Source organism: Seriola lalandi, unplaced genomic scaffold (genome assembly GCF_002814215.2).
Source record: "Seriola lalandi dorsalis isolate HSWRI2012SDOR001 ecotype SW California unplaced genomic scaffold, Sedor1 jcf7180002054425, whole genome shotgun sequence".
In the NCBI taxonomy this organism is placed as follows: domain Eukaryota; kingdom Metazoa; phylum Chordata; class Actinopteri; order Carangiformes; family Carangidae; genus Seriola; species Seriola lalandi.
Window position 1 is genome coordinate 837,217 of NW_019524978.1, and position 21,352 is coordinate 858,568.

The 21,352-nt window shown below is 41.8% G+C and overlaps 1 protein-coding gene across 1 annotated transcript in view; it reads left to right on the top strand.

Annotated features, from left to right (window-relative positions):
- Window positions 1-21,352, top strand: part of LOC111658112 (proprotein convertase subtilisin/kexin type 4-like) — a 176,811-nt gene that overhangs the window by 114,953 nt on the left and 40,506 nt on the right. The window contains exon 13 of the mRNA XM_023410528.2: window positions 2,215-2,328. Coding sequence (XP_023266296.2) covers window positions 2,215-2,328 — 114 coding nt within the window. The remainder of the gene's footprint in view (window positions 1-2,214; window positions 2,329-21,352) is intronic.

Below are 21,352 nucleotides of genomic sequence, written 5' to 3' on the forward strand. Positions count from 1 at the left end.
TAGATAGATGCTGACAACAGGAATTCTTCAACTTGAGCAACATACTAAATTCCACAAATAGTGGTTCTGTTCTGTCTTGCAGCCAAACCAAAACTAACAGGAGGAGAAAACACATGCTCTGGCATTGACAAAGAGCTAGTGCAGAGAAAAATAAGTGCCACCTCTATGTGAAAGAAACATCACGCGTTAACAGCTCAGTCCATCTTAAGTCCATTATAGCATAAGCAATACTTCTGTTTAACCAGCACTATGGTAGATGCTGGTTGTGGGGTTTGCAGATAAATTTTGTGGCCTAAACCTATTCACGTCCTTCCAGGGGCTGTGCGGCAAAGAAGAGTGAAAACACTGAGAGACAGAGAGAGAGAGAGAGAGGGAGAGAAAGAGAGAGAGAGACAGAGAGAAAGAGAGAGAGAGCAATAGCAGCAAACTGGGTTCTCAGCCAACAGTGTGTTTTTAAGAGCAAAATGACTTTTCCAAAATAAATAGATCTGTGTCGCGGACTGCTAGGAGAGAGAAAAGCCCTCAGTTCAATAATTAATTCCCGAGTCGAGGGTTTTGGAGAGCCGCTGATTGGGCTGATTTTTTTTTTATTCTGTTATGATACAAAGGAGGCCGTTTGAAGTAATTTGTCCCAGAGAGAGCAGCTTGGAATACCATACATGCTTTGATTTAGCAAAGCAAATTTAATTTTGTTTGCTTTATGCAAACCAGCCGGGGCCGCGGGGCTTTCTCTGATTCCACCAGAGGGGTGATGGTAGTGGTGGTGCTGATGATGGAGGTGGGGGAGTGCACACAACAGAATCACACTCTGCTGCCGCTAATATATAATACAGAGCGCACACTCATACACACAGACACATGCAGTGAGCAGCAACAGTTCAAAAGTACAAAGCCTATCCCCTCCCTGCACACAAACACACTCCAATCCCTTTGAAATCAAAGCTTAAAATAATTGTTTGTGTGTTGTGTTTTGTTTCATTCTATCTGTCTATTATTAGTGTTACTGGTATTATGCCTATCATGTTGTTTTAGCTGCCTGCTCTCGCTGCTTGCCGGGGTTTTGTTTTATGCTGCTAATGAAAGCTTCTCTCCTCACTTTTGTTCTGCTTCGTTTTTTCCAATACGTGAATGGAATACATCTGTTTATATCTGTGCCTGATATTTCCTGAGATGTCTAACACCCAACAGCATAATAATGAAGAGGCCACTTGTGATTTTTTTTATTTATTTTTTTTATCAAGGGCTTTACTTCACATCTTTGTGCAGATATTTGCCATACAGTAAAACTATAAAGATATACCTCAAGGTGGTTGAACAGGGATACTTGATGTATCACAGTTATGTCATTAGTCATAGGGGAAATGAGGTTTGACAGAGTAGTACACCTTTAATTACCTTTGTTTCTCCTGTATTGAGGGAAACAAGGGTCCACGTACAGATGTTGAGGCAGACAGTGGAGGCATTTCTCGTCAGAAACAGAATAAAAAAAAAAGCAGTTCAGAATGGGTGGCCAAGCGGTTTTCTTAGACTCCATTCAAGTCATTTTCTTAGGGAACAATAATGAGTGGATAAAGCAGAAAAACCCAATTTCCTTTATGCTTTTTATATCCCGAAAAAGCCCTCGTTGACGACCCTTTGGTCTTTTGTTACAGAAAACTGAGCTAATATCCTCCAGCTCTCGGCGCAGTTTAAAGGTCTTAATTGGATTCCATTAGTATATTGCTTGACATGACACTTGAGTCCGCTCTATTAGAATTCCCCTGCCTGGGATTAAAAAGAAGACTTTTTCTACATTCGACTCTCTAGGCTCTTTTGTAAAAGTCTCAAATATTCTTTGTTGGATTCACAGTTTTTTAGTGACACCATTATTAAAACCGTAAGCTTGACTTTAAACATGTGCTTTTATGTCTAGAGGACTCACTGTAAAAAGGTATGGCAGTGTCTCGTAGCAGCAGTTTATGTATCAATAAACCCTAACATTAGTACGGCATAAGCCACACATGTGTGGCTAGTAGAATGTGTTGTAGGCCCCCATAAAAGAGTCCTCCAGCCTCTTTCTACCAAAGACAAGAGGTTGTGTTGAGCTCCCTGCAGGTTTCTTTTCAGCGTATCACACAGAGTTGAAGTGTTTCCTCTGTGGTTTCACTTGGTGTAGAACACGGGCCGAAGGAAGGATGCGTTTGATGATATTCTGTTTCATGTCTCTTGCCCAAGTCCTGAGCTGACGTGGAGGGACGTTCAGCATCTGATCGCCAAGACAGCGAAGATCCCCGACCCCGAAGAGCCTGGGTGGATCATCAATGCAGCAGGATACCATGTTCACCATAGGTACTGTGACACATCCAAGCCCTTTCTACCAGCTTTTTAAATTAGGCTTACATGTAAACAGATCAATCAATCAATTTACACACCATCAGTTCCGTTCAGCAAAGTGGACAACTGTGCTTGTTTGAAAACCTTGATTACTTGTCGCTGCCCAAGCAGCTGCAAATGATGTGTGTTGTGTCTCTTTAAAGCAATAATTCCACATTTTGGTAAATATGGTTTCTCAATCTAGATGAGGAGGTTGAATGCCTGGTTACTGTAAGACCTTTCATTGTGAGCTTTACTGGGCTACCAGCAAAGCCTTCATTACTGCTCTCATCCAAGAAATAGTCAATCAGACTGTCTGTTCCCCCTGTTTACAGTCTTTGTGCAAAGCTAAGCTAAACTAAGCTATGCTAAGCTAACCGGCAGCTGTCTGTAGCCGTATATTCAGAGTACATGATATCAGAGTGGCTTGGCAAGAAAACAAGTGTACTCCCTTTGATGTCAATTTAGTTATTCAGGTAGGGAAGAGGATATAGTGCCCACTATTGTATTGTAAATTATGTTTTATACTGGTTATTATACTTTTGTAAATAATAATAATTTAATTTGACTTAAAGTAAAAACAGCAAAAAAGTTACTTTGAGTAAAGGTTTCTTGCTACACCTCATCATGTTTAGCTGCTTTTTTACTACTACTACTATTGTTTAGATGATAATAATAATAATGATATTAATAAGCTTTTAATTAGGCATCACCATTGTTGTATGGTGCATGCCGTACTATAGGTGTGGACATAAAATATTTTCTTCATCATTTGTTTATCTGTGTAACATGTTTATGCTATTTTCTCCATAAGGGAAGATCTATGATTGGATGTTTAGCTGTCCACAGTGCACATGGGGATACAGTGGTTGTGGTTATGAAATGTATGATTACAGTAATTATCCCAATACGATCTCTAACTGGGATAATTTCAGGTGAATTAAATAGCCTTTTTAAACCACTTTAAGGCTCCTGGACCACAGTGTTTAAGCCACTATAACACAAAACTGTCAAACTACTTCCTTTTAAATGAATATTTTTACAGTAAAATAAACTCAAATTAAGTGAGAGTAATGGATCTGTGTGCTCAAAGCTGGAGGAATCAGGTGTTATGTGTTACAGTTTCCTCAGGTAAACAGTCTGTGATGATCAGGCATCTTCCACCTGTTCACTACTGTCATTTCCACGTGCACACACCACTTTTAGTCGCGCGCACACACACCTACACATTCTCCTCATATAAAGTGCTTCAGCCACAAAAAGCAGCAGTCTGTTTTATGACAGTTGAGACAGGTGATCTTGTCCAGGGAGGAGTGTCATTGTAATCCTCTAATGTTATTATCACACCCACAGCATGTCTGAGTGTCTGTACCTGCTCTGATTTATACAGACAGAGGCTGGAGGAAATGGAGCTTCTCGCTCTCACTGTATGAAGCATGAATCAGAGGGAGAGAGAGGGAGGGAGAGAGGGAGCCCTGTGCTCCTCCAGACATCGTATAGACGCTTTTACAATGCTTTTACAACGCTTTTACAATGTCAGCCGGGCGATGACATATTGGTAATCAGTCATAGCGTTTGTGATGTTTTACCTCTGCTCTCTGTCTCACTCAAAAATTTCGTCCTGCCATCCTGGCTCTGACTCTCTGTCCTCACGTCTCTTTGTAGTTTCTTTTTTTCCTGTCCTTCCTCTCCCCTTCCTTTTCCCGCTATTTTCTCACTATCACTGCCTCTCGTTGCCTTCCTATTCCTCTCTTCCATCCCCTCTTTCGCAGCATGCCGTGTCATAAAATAGATTGTAATTACTGTGTTGCTGTGAGAAGAATGGATTAATTAAAATATAATGATGCCGATCACACCAGCGGGCGTCTGTTGAAATCTGTCCATTTAGGGGCTGTGGCAGAGGACTTGTAATGCCCTGATCATACTGCAGCGGCCACGCTAATTATGAAGAATGGTTTATTGCATGGGCGAGGACGGGTGGACCAGCCAGTGCAATGAGCACAGGGTCACTTACCATCAATGAGGTTGTTACAATACATTAAAGATTAGATATGATATCAGTAATGAGAGGATCCATGTTTAAGAAAATTGAAGATAACGCTGAATGCTTAGGTTGAGGTTAGTGAAGAAGAGGTCCGGAGAACATGACGGCACCTCACTTAGCTTTCCCTGGAGTCTAAACAAAGACAGATGCAAGAGTTTAAGTCTGTTGGTGTATATACTGTTGCCTGTTATCTGCTAGTTTGTGGTTTGAGTCATCAGAAGATCCTCAGATAGTTTCTGGAAATAAAATGTACCTTGTTCTACACCCTGTTGCTAGTAGGCACAAAGTCGAGTTTAACGTCTTGTTTTGTGTTGGGCCATTACTTTGAAAGGTCCGCTGGCACACGGAGTGATAAATGTGAGGTTTCTGGCAGTTTGTTTGGAAGAAAAATACAAAATGAAACAGCAAAGTGAGCAGTGATTACCAAACAACACATAGTGCTGATAACTTTTTTTTGACTGAAATGAGCACTTAGTAAAAATGGAGTCAGAGTGAAAGCAAAATTGTAACTTTTTCAAAACAGTAACAAAGTATTCTGATTCTATTTTACTTACTCAAGTAAAAGAAAGACGACAGAGAAAAATACTCCATGACGAGGAAATGTCCTGCATTCGAAATCTAAACTTATTAAAACAGCAAACAACAAACAACAACATGCCATTAAAGTTTCAGTTATAGAAGTAAAGAAGTAAAAGTGCTCATTATGCACAATGTTCTTGTTACTTCAGGTTTAACCTATAACAATGTCTGTATGTTGTTTTATAAACCAAACAATGTTTTCTATGTTAAGTATTGATCTGTAACGTAACTAGTAGCTGCGGCGGAGTAGAAGTATTAAATGTAAATACTTAGTAGTTAATTACAGTACTTGAGTAAATCTACTTACTTTATTATCACTGAATTGGCTTTATTCTACGTTTACCGAAAACAAAATACAATTACCTCCGACAAAACAGTGGGAAACAACAGAACACAGTAACACAGTGTACAGGAGTTTTTACAAAGTGAACAGTTGGACAGGCTGAAGCTACAGATTATTACATCAGCCCTTATTACAACACACCGTTTGGCAGAAAAAGAAATAATAGACAGAAGTTAGAATATTGTTCTTTCCTCTCAGGTCAAAGAATGTTTTTCTTATAATCCCGTGAATACACCACAACCGACAATGTGTTAGTCCATCTCTCAATACGATGTCTATGACACTCATTGGTTCTTACTGGGGACACAAGTAACAGCTGGGCAGCATAGTTTTCAACAAACTCAAACAGGGTAAATAGTTGGGGACTATTTTCAGCTGCGGAGGATTAATGCAGGATGGTGTACTGTTTGTGGGATTGACTCTAAATAACCTATATTGTAGTTAGTCATTAAAAGTTACAGTCTGTTTTTAAATGAGAGGAATCAATGGAGATGTTGAGTATAACTGTAAAAGTTTGACAGGGTGAGTGTGCGGATTGAGGACAGATGGTTGCAGTGAAAGCAGCGACTGCGTGGCTTTGTAAAAGCTGGAGGAAAAATAGCTGCCTTATAGATGCTGGACGAGTTTGCATTGATGTGTGTGTGTGTGTATATGTGTGTGTGTTTGGGGATTTAAAGGGTTGTTGGGTGGTTGGAAGGGGTCACCCGCATCATAGAGTTCCCATCTGTTTGACCTCCATATAGACCGGGAGCTTTAGAAAACTCTGATGTTGGGGAGCGACCCCGCCCTCAGCTCCCACCGCCGTAACGATAATAAAAATGTCAGCCGCCACACGCCAGCGCAATCTGCAATCAGATTTACTGTGCATGAAATATGGTGGTGCTTTTATTGGTCCAAAGACTTGTCACTCATAATTTATAGGTTGTTGCCAGGCCGGCTGTGATGTCAGCGAGCTCCCAGCACCCTCAGGAGAATCAGAAGTGAGAGAGAGTGAAATCGATAGGGGTGAGGAGTGTGGTGGTTGGGTGGGTGGGGGATAAAGATATAAGAGGACAGAAAATTTGTGTGTGTGAGGGAGAGGAGAGAGAAAGGGAACGAGGGAGAAAAGGTATTAGAGATGGGTGAAAAGAGGGAAAAAAAATAACACGCATCCATCCTGTTCCTCTCTGTGGTGAGTTTATCAGGTTGAGGGAGTGAAAGTGTCAGTTTTTTTCCAGGTCCTGTACAAATGTCTCTCCTCTCCTCTCCTCTCCTCTCCTCTCCTCTCCTCTCCTGCGGCATTGCTCGGCATCCTTTGAACACTGACACCTATTGATCACATGGTTGGCAGAGGAAAAAAAAAATTAATCTGTGATTCACATCTCCACTTGAAGCCTCTCTGACCCAGAAATAGAAAGTGGAGAGTCTGGTGTTAGCGGCTTTACACCAGAGGGATGATGTACGGAGAAGAAGCAGAACGTCCAAACAGGCTTAATTTCATTTAATCTCTTCTGATAGCATAGGTGAAACTACAGTAATTATCCTGTGGGAGATTTAGATAGAAAATAACAGCGGTGGAATAGATCAAAGAAACGCTGCCCTCGCTGCAAAGACAAAGTGAATATCAAGGAGAATGCATGAGTGGTGAAATGATATCTTAAAAAAAAAAAAGAAACTGGTATGGCATTAAAAAACGAGATAAGATTCAATCCCTCTTTTGAAAAATGATACCCAGTTCACAGAGAACTATTAGAATGTTTACATTTGCGGCATTTTGTTCCATATCAAAATAATTAATTGCCTCCATTTTCAAATTAAAAGTACATTACAACACAATTAAGGATGCAAATGAGTCTGGGCCTGTCGCGAGGAGCCAGGAAAAGTGAAAGAGTGACTGTGTTGATGTATGAGGGTTTGCGTGTTTTTTTGTGTATTAGGTGTGTCGCAATGGATCATTGTGCACAAGTGTGTGTGTGTGTGTGTGTGTTTGGAGACAAAAAAATGCATTTTGCTGCCGTTATTGAAGAGGAAGACTCAGTGTTGAAATTACATCAGCATAGGGAAATAAATCAGAGCTCTGCAGTAATAAACAACAGAGTAATTAGGTCATTTTCCCTCAGTAACTGATCGACCAGAGGAGCAGATACTATGTTATTCCTATTGTGTTAAAGGCTTCTGTCATGGGGGTTAAAAAAAATCACCCAACACAAACACAACACACTCGTACATACACATATTTCTCTATCTGTGCCTCCCTTCCAGAGGCTCTGACCTCCAACAAGCCTGTTCCATGAAAGATGTCTACATCGCTGTAGAAACCGGGGACAGTAAAACATAATTTTGTCATAACCTTCCCTCTTTGGAGGGAAAACAGATATAAAAGTATATAGCCTGTGGTTTACTGCGAGTTCCCCTCACCCAGCCTGGCAGCAGCACGCAGGGCTGATGGATGCCGGGCGTCGGCCGACTTTTAATTGCTCGTAAATTTTTGATCCAGGGAAACCGCCACGTTCTCCTTGTCCCCCCAGCGACATGGGTGACGGAGCTGCTCAGGAGGGGGTGAAAGCGCCTCAGTGAGAGGATACAGAAAGACACACTAACACACTTATACAGATACAGAACCACATCATCAGGTGCTCCATAGTATATGTGCGCTTTACTATAGGGGATTTGTGTGTGAATTAAAGTCTTTTAGCATATATCAGTCTGGTCCTGTCAGTGTGATCCACTCCTGGAGTGATGGATGTTCCTCTCTGAGGAAAAACTCCATACATCACCAAAAAGAAATAACATCTATCATGACGTGATCTTGTTTTATCTAAATAACATTAGATATTTTTTCATTTAATTTGCCAGTGATATTTATATTTATAAAATGTATAAATTGCGTCTGAGAAATTACATTTGCACATGTTTTTTTTTTTTTATCCTTATAGAAACTAAAGCGCTGTGAGCCCACTTTGTACTCTATCCATTCACCCTGACCACCTCCCCATGAGTTCTGTGTAGTACAGGAAGTACAGTACAGCTGAAAAACAAAAACATTCCCAGTGACCATACTCCTTTTAGAAATTATGTTTTTCTATCAACCATATTCTTGGCAAAAAAAATTTGTTGTATATGAATGTAATTTCTGGAAGACAGAGTTTGTGCACATTTTCATGTGAAGATGCTGAAGGTCGTCAGATGCTGAAGGTTGTCACGACACAAGTTAAGGTGTGCTGAGTCTGAGCACAAATCGAAGGTTACTGGGATACAATGAAATACAAGGTCAGTGTAAAGACACAGATCCAGGTAGATACTATATGTGCAGGGAAACAGAAACCATTGATTCTAAATTTCAACTACAGCAAACAACCTGTTAAGACTGACAACAACATGGTGCTAAAAATCACAGCCCCCTCATTCATTTCAATGCTTTGGCACAGCAGACGACATCACTAAGATGGTTCCGTCAAAAAAACTCAGGCCCGGTGCGGCCAACCAGATATTGTAAATGTGCAAGGAGATCTTGTAGAAATGAAGCAGAGGATAAAATGCTGGTTTCTGAATCCTGTCTCATGCTATCCAGTGTTTTGGTGTCTAATAAGCCTTAACTGTAATGGATGTAGTATTCAAATTGGATTTCCCAGCTCATATTTCATCTTCGGCCCATAACATGCACCTTGCGTTTTGAGTCTGAAGCCCCTAATCTGGAACCTGTATGACTCAAAAAGGCAGCATTAAACCAGTGAGGAGAACAACAGATTCAAATGGCGTTTATATTAAGTTCTGAAATCAGACTGAGAACACACACTGCTGAAACGCTACAGAGATTAAATTTTCATTTGAAATTCATGATTAAAATTTTGCTTGTGTACAGTCTAAGCTCAAGTCATTCATTTATTAATCGATTAGTCATCAGCTTCATTTTTGAAGCACAAATTCTTCTTTCCCAATGTGAGGATTTGCTTTGTAAGTCCTTTATGTTAATAAAGTTGGACTGTTGGTCAGACAAAAGCGTGACATCTAACAGGGCAACACTGTCGCTCTTAGTGCACTGTGACCCCTGAAGCAGCGCTAACATGCTGGTGTCGTATCAGCCTTGAAGAAAGCAGAGTGGTTGACCTCCATGGTGTTTCTGTAAAGGGCATATAGTAGGGACTGTGAAGCTATAGATAGGCCTTTAATTTTTAAAACGCGAGGTATCATCAAAGGAAAAAAACTTTGTACTCCTTTACTCCATTACTCCTGTAGAAACTCACGGCACAAATTGTCCATGTCAAGCGCTGCCTGTGGCTGCAGGAATGAGAGAACCTCTGTCTAACAGGCTGAAGAACTGAGGTCCAGTCATCTGCATTTGCATATACAGCTCTCGTTTTCTTCTTTCACTGTAGAACAGTCCTTTAAATGCCTGTGCTGTGTTGACAGTAATGGAGCTAAGATTGAAAAATGGGGTTTAAAAACTGTCTCTGAAGACTTGTGACTGTTGCCAAGCCTAACAGATGCTCATCTGATCAATTTCTTACCCTGTTTGTCTTCCTCCCGAGATGAAAGTAAGAGGAGATAAATATAGGTTTATCCCTACATTTGCTTGTTCATTGCAGTAAGGTCTGACATCCTGCCGAGGATTTTGATTATTTCCTTCTTCTGTGTCAGACCAGCCTCAGATCTCTATCACTGTTTTTTTCCCCTTTTTTTGTGTCTTCCTTTTTTTCCTCTGCTTTATTCTCTCCCCCTACCCCGCTGTTTGTGTTGTTCCAGTCTCATTTGGTGGTTTTCGACTCACCAGGATTGGCCTGTTGTGATCTCTTCCCTCCTCACATCGATCTGGCCTCCCGTTTTCCCCCGTGGCGGCCAAATCAAGACTCACAGTGATCACCCACAGGTCACGCTCAGGACCAGAGGTCAGAGGTCAAAGGGAGCTGGCCAGCGGCCTCTCCACACCTTTACATGTGCGATTGTTTGTGTGTGTTAGTGGGGACATTTGGAGGAGGTGCTCATCAGACAACTTGTTCACAAACACGCCTACACATATGGCTTATACAAAATCAAACACACTTGTAACATGAGGAAATTAAGATACAAAAAAAATATTTTTTATTATAAAACTATGTAATACATTATTCATATGTATAACAGATAATGTGCATCAGAACTTTTTGCAGTAAAATTAGTTTTTTTCACCTTAACTGACACGATTTGCCAAAAACATTAAAAAACTTTGTCTCAGTCATTTCTCAGTCTAATGCAGATAAATTTGATAAAATATCATGTTTTATATTTAGCGTTTCCCAAATTGTCCCAAATTGTGAGTGACCACAAAGCCCACTAGCGAGTAGTGCAAATGTGTTCATCAATCAACTCATATGTAAATTCAAACATTATTAGACCTATATGAATTGGCTGTTTTGCAGTGTTAGTGGACTTACAGCAATATAGCCGACCTCACATAACTACGCCAGTTTACATTTAAGTTTTACGATTTCATAAAAAATGATCAGCGTGGGGCGTCGTGTAGCGTAGTGGTCTAAGCAGGCGCCCCATGTGTAGAGGCTACAGTCCTCGCTGCAGTTGGCCCCGGTTCGAATCCCGCATCGGACGGCCTTTCGCTGCATGTCATTCCCCCTCTCTGGCTCCCCATTTCCTGTCTCTCTCCACTATACTATCAAATAAAGGCATTAAAAGCCCAAAAAAATATACTTTAAAAAAAAATGATCAGCGTAACATTTCAATTGAAATGTGTATAAAGCTAACGGTTAGCCTGCCCTGGGATTGAGCTAAACTTCACCAGTTATCAGCCTATTAACACGGGCAACGGACAGGATCATGGACCGGTGGTCAATTTAAAGAAAATCAAATGAAACCTCTGACATAACCGACACAACAGGCAAGTGTTAAGTATTACTAGTAATGTTGTCACCACGACTGAGACATGTAGTGCGTTTGATAACATCTGGCCAGGGTTCATACATGTGTGATAATTTTGATGCTATATAAATAGCACCACCTCTTGCTGCGCAGTGTGTGAGGTGCAGGGGTTGTCGATAATTAAAACTCTGTCCCAGCTGACATTCTTTCATTCAAGCTTGCAACAATACTATTGTAGTAGTAGGCCCTATTAGTCTTGGGGATGTTTGGGGAGTTAGGTGGTCTTTTTAAATGCTTAAGTCTGAAAAAGTTAGAAACTTGCAGACATCACACCGTATAAAGTCTTTGCAGTAAAGGCAGGATCTTTGCTCTTGTGATTATCTTGCACCTACACTTTAGCACATCTCTGACTGGTTTTATAACATCACGTACAGTGCTGAAGGTCTGCCACAGTTGAAAGTAAAGGAGAGGCTTTCTTCTTTTTATCATAGACACTTAAAAAAAAAAAAAAAACTTTATTCTTATCTGTATGTCCTCCCACTGCCTGCACATCCAACCGTTTTTCTTTTTTTTGTTACACAGTATGGCCCAGTGAGCAAGGCCATTCATAACCATCTGTTGTATTGGCCTGATCCACATTTGCTATAAAACACATAAATACAGATAATTTTGTGAAATAAACAGATACAGATAGTAATTAAACATTACACCCCTACTATTTAAATAAAATTGTAGTTTGGCTTGAAGAGACAAAGCAAAGCTACAGTAGCTGACCAGTCAAAGGAAAGAGCATCCAACAAACAGGTGATATCTGAGAAGATCAATGCAAAAAGTGACTAGTACTGAAGAGGAAATGGAAAATTTATTTTCTTGCCACGGTAAAGATTGAATGTTTTCATGATGACAGTCGGAGTCATGTGGATCCATCATCCCTGATATCACTTCTGCAGTGTGTCACAGTCTAACTAAATAACTACCACACAGTCTTGCTGCAGGCTGACCGACACACAGACGCAGAGCTCACTTCCAGTGGGCACAAAGGGAGAGAGATGGGTGAGCCTGATCAACCCCAGTAGTGTCAACCCAATTACTCATTCTCTTAAAGGGCTATTAAAACATAATTGCCCAGCGATTTACATCCAAGTTAACGTAGCCCCGAGATAATTTATTATTTTCCATAAGCCCTTTCTTTTGTGTGCCGACTGAAAGAGTGCGGGGGGAGAGAGAGAGGTAGGCTGTAATTTCCTGAGTCATGAAGAAAGGCATGTTGGCAGTCCAGTGTAATTGTTTAAACCCCACTCTCAGACACCTTCCAGTCACCCCCTTTTAATCCTCGTTATCGCTCTCATTAGTGCGGGGTCAGGGGTCATCCGGCTCCCCCTAGAAACACAAACACAGCGCTGGGGAGAGGAAGGGATGGATGATGGGCTGGATGAGGGGACTGGAGGGTTGGGGCTGGGATGGAGACGAGGATTTCCACTTCAGCACTAGCCGGCCTGTGTTTGCTCTATTTACCTTTTTATTTGTGGAATAAAGTGACTTTATTGTATTGTATTGTTTTAGGATGATAAATCTTTATTGTTTAAATTTACTGCACGTTTTAAGTATGAAACTGGGGGTAACAGAGTCATGGAGGAATGCTTTACTATCGGTGGCAAATTACAGTTTGAGCCAATCCTGTGGCAGCAAACACTTTTCAAACATAGACAAGAATCATATACATGATAAGTGATTTTACATTGACAAATTTTGTGAGTAGAAAATATATAAACAGAGATAAGGTGCGTTAAATGTCAGATAACGTTTGATTAGTAGTTCATATCAAACAAACCGGTAAAAAAAATATAAATATGTAATAAAAAAAATATGTTTTTGTAGTGATAGTTGGATGCATAGCTGCATCTCTTCTTCTACTTTTGAGGTGTAAGTTAGAGTGTAAGTTCTCAAACTCAGTATTTAAAAGTGTTGTGGTTGTTCTGGTTTTTTTCTGTTTGTTGAAAGTAGACGATCAGTCGGGCCTCCTCGTAGCCTGGTGGTTAAGACGCACACGGTGTAATCACAACATCCAAGGTTCGATTCAGACTGAGACCTTTGTTGTGTGTAATCCTCTTCTTTCACTCCTTATTTACTCTCACTGTCAATTGAGGCTAAAGTGCCAAAAAAAGCACAAAAAAAAACACAGCTTATCAGTTAAATATAATCCATAGTTGGGACACCTGAGAGACACCACAGCCTGGCAGTGTGTGTCCCAACAAATATGTTCCCCAATATTCAGCCTCTCTACAACCTGAGCATTTCCTTAATTTCAAGACAAGTTGTCCAACCATATGACCATATCGGTCGTTGGTCCCTACCCTCTATACAACTCATAGGAATTATATAGAGGGTAGTTTGCTGTGGTCAGAGGCTGTCCATTGTATTAAAGTTTTAAAGTCCAATGTTTTGTCGACCCATCGATTCACCCCAACCTCCACCAAACACTCACTTTGTTGCTCTATCACAGCGCTCACTGTTTACTTGTCTTTAATTCTTTAGTTTGGGTTTCAGTCGTCTTCAGAGTGGACTGAGCTGCGCTCGATTTGAGGTTTAAATGAAACATAGACCAGCGCATGATATAGGACTTGGGGCAGAGGGCCAAGCTTGAATCACATTGAGTATCTGCTGTTCCAAATTCTCTTTTTCTGTTCCGTATCTCTTTGAAGGGGTGTTCATGTCATTTTGCTCAAAATTTGACCACAGGACCTTTTTGTGCAGTCCGTGTTGACTTGTCCTAAACAGCCTATGTACCAACTGCACAGACGTTAGCTGTGTGCTAGCCAAGAACAGATACATCAACCATGTATATGGGCATGAGTCTGTATCTGTGTTTGTGTTGCATCTCAGCCTCTTGCTAATCTCAGATCTCACCAGGATCTCCAGTTCTTTCTGTCATTTTTCACCAGTTCACGTTTCTTTCGTCTTGTCTCTGTACGTTTATGAAGAAGTTTCATAAAGTCCTGGGATGAGATGAATATTTGCTCATAGTGAAACATTTTCAACATGTGGTACAGTGTGTTCAAATCAGTTCTCACTGCCCTCGGCAAAATTTGCATTTACTTACTTTCTTTCCATTGTGTTTGTGTGCGATCAAGCAGCCCCAAAAAATCTGCCTCGCATTCTATCTGAACACACTTTTACTTATTACATTTTGCACATTTTTGCATTGAACAGTATGTCCCTCCTTTTCCCCCTATGACAGATTACCGTTTTCTCATTTTCTGTGAATTCAAGACTAAATACAAAATGTAAAAAAATATACCAAACAAATTCAAACCATAAAAAACAATAGGCGCACACCACTGCTTATCAGTAAAGGCTCTTATTCTCTGCTGTTCATTGTTTCTTCTTTTTCATTCTCTCCCTCCCTCTCTCCTTCTCTGATCCTGCTCACCTCTGATCTGTCTGCAGGAATCACAACCTTGTTTCCCTCCAGTGTCCCTCTCTAATTGAAGCTAATAAAGATCTATTAAAGTCATTAAGGGTTTTTCTTAAACAAGGCATGCTTACTAAATGCATTAGCAGGTTCTCTTTCTTCATATAAACTATATGTCTCCCTCTCTCTCCCCTTGTTTTGCACGCACAGGGGCCTGTTGGGGCCTGTGGGCGACAGGATATTTACAGGGTCACATCAATGAACAGTACTGCTGGCTGTTGTTGGAGCTGACATTTAACTGTTACATCTGAGGACAATACCAGTGTATTTGCATTAATTCTGCCAATGGGTGGCTGACATTCAGTAGGTTTCAAGTGATAATCACAGACACTTACAGATAATGATGAACTCCATCTCAACAGCTATTGGATGAATTACCATGAAGTTTTATACATTCAGAAGACAAATTCTACAGACGGTGATCTCTGACCTTTTATCTAGAACCATCATCAGGTCAGAAATTTCATTTGTCCAACACTTTGGTTTATGACCAGATTCCTGCAAAACCGACGTTCCCATCAGCGTCTCGTATTCTTTGTGTTTAATCAAAAAATGTAACGAGCTAACACACTAAGGGCCCTATCTTACACCCGGCGCAAAGCCTTACCAAGTGTCATTGCTAGTTCCGGACCAACACGGTTGTCATTTTCCCATCCGGCGCCCACGGTGTTTAAATAGTAAATACACATGGGCACATGTTGGTCTTAAAATGAGCAATCTGCCAAGACATGGCTCGCTGATTGGTTTATTGCATGTTCCTCCCAAAACTCTCCCATGATTAATTAAGAGTACTAAGTGCAACCCATTTGAACCATGCACCTGGCGCAGCGACCATTTCTTCCGCTGTTAAAATAGCAAAAGCGATATGGACACGCCCTAGATGTATTCGCGCCACGTGCTTTAGACCGTGCACTTTGGACTGTTGAAATAGAGCCCAAAGATTGTAAACATGGCAAAAATTACACCTGTAAAACACCAACATATTAGTATTGTCACTGCACCTGTGTCAGCATGCTGGCATTAGTACAGCCTCGTTAGTACATGTCAGTAAAGCCTCACAGAGCTGCTCTCTCTCTGCTCTTTTTAGCCACAAAGCAGAGTGGCTCTTAAGATGGCAATATTCAGCTATTGAATACATCGCCTTGAATTAAAATAGTTCTCAGATAATGAGGCTTACTGATGTTGTTGATCCCCCTGACTTTTCCTTTAGTGCCAAGAAAGTTGAACAACTGTTTATTAACAACTGTTGAATGGATTGTCAACTTTGGTGTTTCCCTGATTTTTCATTTAACGCTATTGTCATGTCAAAATACTTGGCCTATCTAACAGTTTGCTCCTCTTCACAGACATCAGCCTTTCAGAATTGCCAGCGTGGCTGTCGACTCTTACGGGCGCGGTTTTTATTGCAACAGCACAAGCAGCTCTCAGTTTGTGTATTTTCCTGACCTTGAAACTCGCTTTGCCCCTCTGCATAGTACAGCGGCATTTTTACCGCGTCACTAATCACCCTTCCACCTCATAGCCGTCGAGAACACAGTATCAGAAAAGCTGCGGTCAGAGTGTTACTGCACTACTGTATCACCAGAGCTCTGTTCCTACTCCAAACTGAACAGAAAACAGGCGATGTGAGAGAGTGATAAGAGAGATGAAGGAGAAGGAGAAGTGACCCATTCACAGGACAGCAGGGAGCCTGATGGTGCTACACTGAGCTGACAGGACTGTCAACACACTTAATACAGCTGACTGTGTGTGTGCGTATGCGTGTGTGTGTGCGTGTGTGTGTGTGTGTGTGTGTGTGTGTGTGTGTGTGAGAGAATATACCGTATATGAGTATCTCAGTGTGTCACATGTCTTCTGTGTGTGAGAATACGATGTGTATGTAACTGAGAGTATATCTGTGCAGTATGTGTGAGACCTGGGTCTCCACAGCAGAAAGTAGGACCAGTCCTAGCCTGGTCAGATGCGTACACGAACTGATGAAGCCTCTTGGATGAGAGGTGAAACGTCTTCACAGACAAATAACCTAGTCCAGTTGTTTTCGATTTAAAAAAAACTCCTTTAGGATACTATGACCTGGACAAATGAGAATATACACAGGCTATGTGTGAGACCGTGCATGTAGACTGTGTGTGGGACTGTGCTTGTGTGTCATAGACCACGTGTGAATATATGTGTTTGAGTTCAAGTGAGAGAGAGTGAGTGTGTGGAGGAGACTAAAGCTAAATTAAATCTTGCCACATCTCACTTGTATGTATGTGTGTGTGTGTGTGTATGTGTGTGGTTTGTGGTGTGTGTGGAATGTGGAATGTGTTTCATTAGTTGTGCGGCTTCATGTGCCCGTCTGCAGCTTCAGTGCAGTATAGCAGCCGGTCTGGTGCAGGGACAAGGCGGGAAGCTCCCGATCACTCAGCCCGGGCTCTGCCTCCCTCTCCATATGGCCACAGAATTCCTCCGCTGCCTCCCCAGGCCGCCCGCCAGTGTGAAAAGCAATTGTGTGGAATGTGTAGGAATTAAGTATCCCATCATTCAGCGCAGACATGCAATTAAAGAGCTGCAGCCGTCACTCGCAGTAGACATCATGTGAGTCATGTTTCTATAACTCAGCACAGCGGACGCCTGCCTTTTTTCTTTTTTTTTTTTGTTCTTAAGAGGGAAACAAAAAAAAATGGCAGGCACACACTTAAGAGGCTCACACACTTCCTGTTTCCCATTTGCTGTACAAACTCATTTACACAGACAGTCACAAGCATAAACATTAAATCTTACTACAATATTTGTATGTGCGCGTTGAAAGAGTTATTGGTTGCTATAATAATTCCTCCTGTCCACACTGGCCCTGATATGATCTCTTCTTGAGATCAGTGACTATGTCGGAAATCAGATCTCGTTCTGTGATGAGGGAGAATTTACACTAAACGGTGCCAAGTTGGTGCCAAAATTCAGAAAACATGATGGTACTTGTTTTTCTACGGTAACTTAGATACTGAAGGTACCGTGAATGGTCATAGGGACTGGAGATATGATAGGACACGCCTACAAGTGTTGTAGGCTAATGAATGGAGAAAACACCTCAAACTTGTCTAAGCAGCGTGTGTGTGTGTGTGTGTGTGTGTGTGTGTTGCTTTATTCTTTTCAGACTGGGTTCACTCCGCACAAGCTTCAGCTCATCTGTTTGGCTAAATCCACATAACTACATTTTCATTTTCAAAAAACAGTGTTATAAAACAAACACAAACCCCGTCCAGACGACTGTTTTAGCTTCGTGTCAGAAATAATAATCTCTGTCCACACTATCGCACCCGAAAACTCATATCACATGACCATTGATGTACACCGGGCATGCATATAACAGGAAACAGGAAGCAGATTGTGTACTGCAGTCAGGTCAGTAACGCTTGTAATTCGTTATCCGTGTTGCGTTCACTACGGCAATGCTGACAGATAAGACCCAATCAGGGAGCGGCCACGGGTGTCTATGTCATTGTTTCAAAAGGTGTACGTTTCTGCCCGTCCACACTACAACAGCACCCTGGAGTTTTCAAACTAAAATGGGGTCAGCAGTGTTTCCAAAAGTCTCCATTTTAGGGGCCGAAAAACTCCAGAGTAGTGTGGACGACAGGTGTAAACGGAGCAAAAGTGATGCGTTAAAACTAAAACACAGAAGTGTGGGTGTAGCTTTGGTCAAACAGCTTTTGGAACCCCCTCCCACACACCTTTTTTAACGCCAAAATTCAGTCCATTAAGCTCTGGAACTTTCTGAAACCAACAATCTGCCATTCACACCCACTAAACATAAATTTTTTCGGCCCGCCTTCTAGTGTGGCCTTAGAAGATTTCCCATGTGGTCAGACAACACATTGTATATGCAAATCACTTTTTTTGTGGCATAACCTGACCCTCATTTTTGTTAACTCCTTTATTCGGCTGCTCTCAAAACAACCATGATTCAGAAACATGGGTGCACTGAGTTGTGGCTGGTTTGTGGTCAGAATGAAACACAAACACAGTAAATAAGATGATCCCTGATTCATCCTCATTTCATAACATCCATTTCCCCCTGTTATGTTGTGGGACGCGCGGTGACCCTTGTTTGGCATCTGACGGATGAAGCCCAGTCGATGTCTGTTCTGATTTTTCATTTTCAGACATTTCTTTATGAGCTCTTTGACGGTGGAGAATTTCATAAATTGCCCACAAGCACAGCATCATATTCTCATTTGAGACACCGTATTACAGAGTATTACAGTGTTGAAAAATGACAGGTCAGCGCAACTGTTACTCAGACTGGGGAAAAAAAACTTTAATCTTGAAAAGTTGCCCAGTTGATTCGTCTAACACAAACTGCTGAAGCCTCTCACATCGGTATCTTTACACAGAGCAGGGGCTGGATTTTGTCTTCTGTCTCTGACACTGCAGTCTGTAGGAAGGGATCATTTCAAGGCCACCATGGAAAAGAGGAAAAATTAAAGCCACCAATAATCCTTTCATTGTACACATGGGCATGCGAGTATTACAATAAGACTTCAAAAATCTGAACCCATCCTCTAAAGTGATATTTTAATTATTTGACGCGGGGTCGTGTGAGGAACTTATACATCAGTGTATTACCTGCAGTAGATCCGGATCAGCACGCTCCCAGTCTAGAGAATCAGTCAGGAGTACCAGCACAGAAGCTGCTATGTGCTACTTAAAAAATGCCCACAGAAAAAAAGCTCAGTTACAGTGTACCTAAGCTCAGCTCTTTCTGACTCAAACAGCTGATCTGCGGTGTAATACAGTACAGTGTGCGCCGTAGAAGCGGCTGCTCAATTGATATTTGGTGTGGCTAAAAACATGTTTTTGTGGCTGGGCCCATCCACAGCAGCACATCGCTCAGCTTCTGCTCTAATGTTGTGTCAAAGTTTGTTCCCTCCTCAGATAGTAATTCCCCTAACGTTAACGTGTGACCTCATCTAACCCTAAACACAGAGGTGGAGGCGCTACAGGAAAGTAGGGACAGCTGTAATGGGAGGGAAACACTATTTGACAGGGGAACAAACTTCGACACAACACCGGTACTCCCAGCTATTTCTCCAAACTGAGAAGGCGCTGATCTGAATCTACTGCAGGCAATACGCTGACTGTGTATAAGTAACTCACACAACCCCGCGTGAAATTATCCTCGTAATGCACATACGCACCTCGGCATGCAGATGAATATAAACGAGTGTAGAAGCTGTACATTAAGAGACAAGAGGAGGCAATTATAAAAATGTTGGCATTCAAAGAGAATGAAGGTCATTCAGATCACATAATAATGATGATGATGTGGGTGAATGTCTGGTACTGTACTTATTCTACATTGTCACTGAGTACACAGTAAAGTTTGAATTGATTTGTGATCAGTCTCTTGATAAGTGATACATTGATATATGGTGTATATTACTAAGTTACGAGTGTTTTATATTGGATGTGTCTCGCCTGTCAGAAAAACACATTGTAATGCTTTAGTTTAACTTCTGTGGCTGAGCAGTAGCTCCACTGAGATTTAGAGTCATTTTACCAAGTGGCCAAAAGAGAAACATCACAAGAAGCGAAAGTGCAGTAAAAAGGTAAATGATGGATTGAATCCAAAATAAAAATATACTGCATGAGTACCTACTGAGGCCCTGAATGACCTAATACAGGAAAATAAATTGAACTGTGAATAAATTCTCAATGCTCCAACTACCCAATTTTTGTGCAGTGTTATGGAAATCATATTGAAATACCACTACAGTGTTTACACAAAGAAGAAGCGTAGTGCTTGTCTCTGTAGGGTTTCCTCTAGTTTGTTTCTATCTCTTCTGATAGCTCATATCAGAGTGTTCACACAGCTAAGCTTCAGTGGGCTACAGTGTAAATATCCCAGACCTATTATTAATCCAACTAAATGTTCCTAGCCATTGTCAAGCCACTAAGTACAAAATGGTGAATTGCAGACACGAAGAGAGATAATTGCCACTCACACTGGAAATTTGGCAAGCGCCTTCCCCATGAGACCCGGATGAAATGGTGCTTCAACCCCCGAAACTGTCATTCTTAATGAAATGGTAATTACAAACCCAGCGGAACAGCTGAGGGGCCTGCCGGGGCCCACGGAGCCCAACTACCAGAATAAACCTGCTACAACAACCTGCAGAGAAGAGGGAGAGAAGGGAGGGAGGAGGGAGGCTGGAAGGAGGAGGTAGCAGGTGGAGGAAGGGGAGAGAAAGACGATATAAAGCAGGAGAGTGGTTCAGGTAGGCACTAACACCAGGAATCTGAGATTTATTTCAATTGTGAAATGTAATACACACTCCAGGTTGGAGTGTGCTGTACACTGGGACCCTCATCAATAACGCTGGCTGTGTGGAAGGCAGGAGGGGAGGTTGGTTAAAAGCGCCCACACAGCCTGGGTAATTGATTGCTTTGTAAGCGAACGTGTCTTTAACCTTTGGGAGGTCAGACCCAGTCGGACACCATCAGTCCTGCCTGGGGTTGAACCGCTTCCAGCCGTTTGTCTTCCGCTGCTCCCTCGTCTCAGGACCGATTTGTCAAGCATGAGATGTTTTGGGTGTTTAGATTACAGGCGAGATGGGAAAACAAAGGCAAAATGCCACCCCAAACAAAAGGCCCGAGCCTGGATCTCCCACTGATCTGCTGGCCGGGCAGGAGGCCAGCTACCTGGGGTGCTGAAACTGAAAGAAGGGAGAGGGGGGAGGGGAGGGGGGGG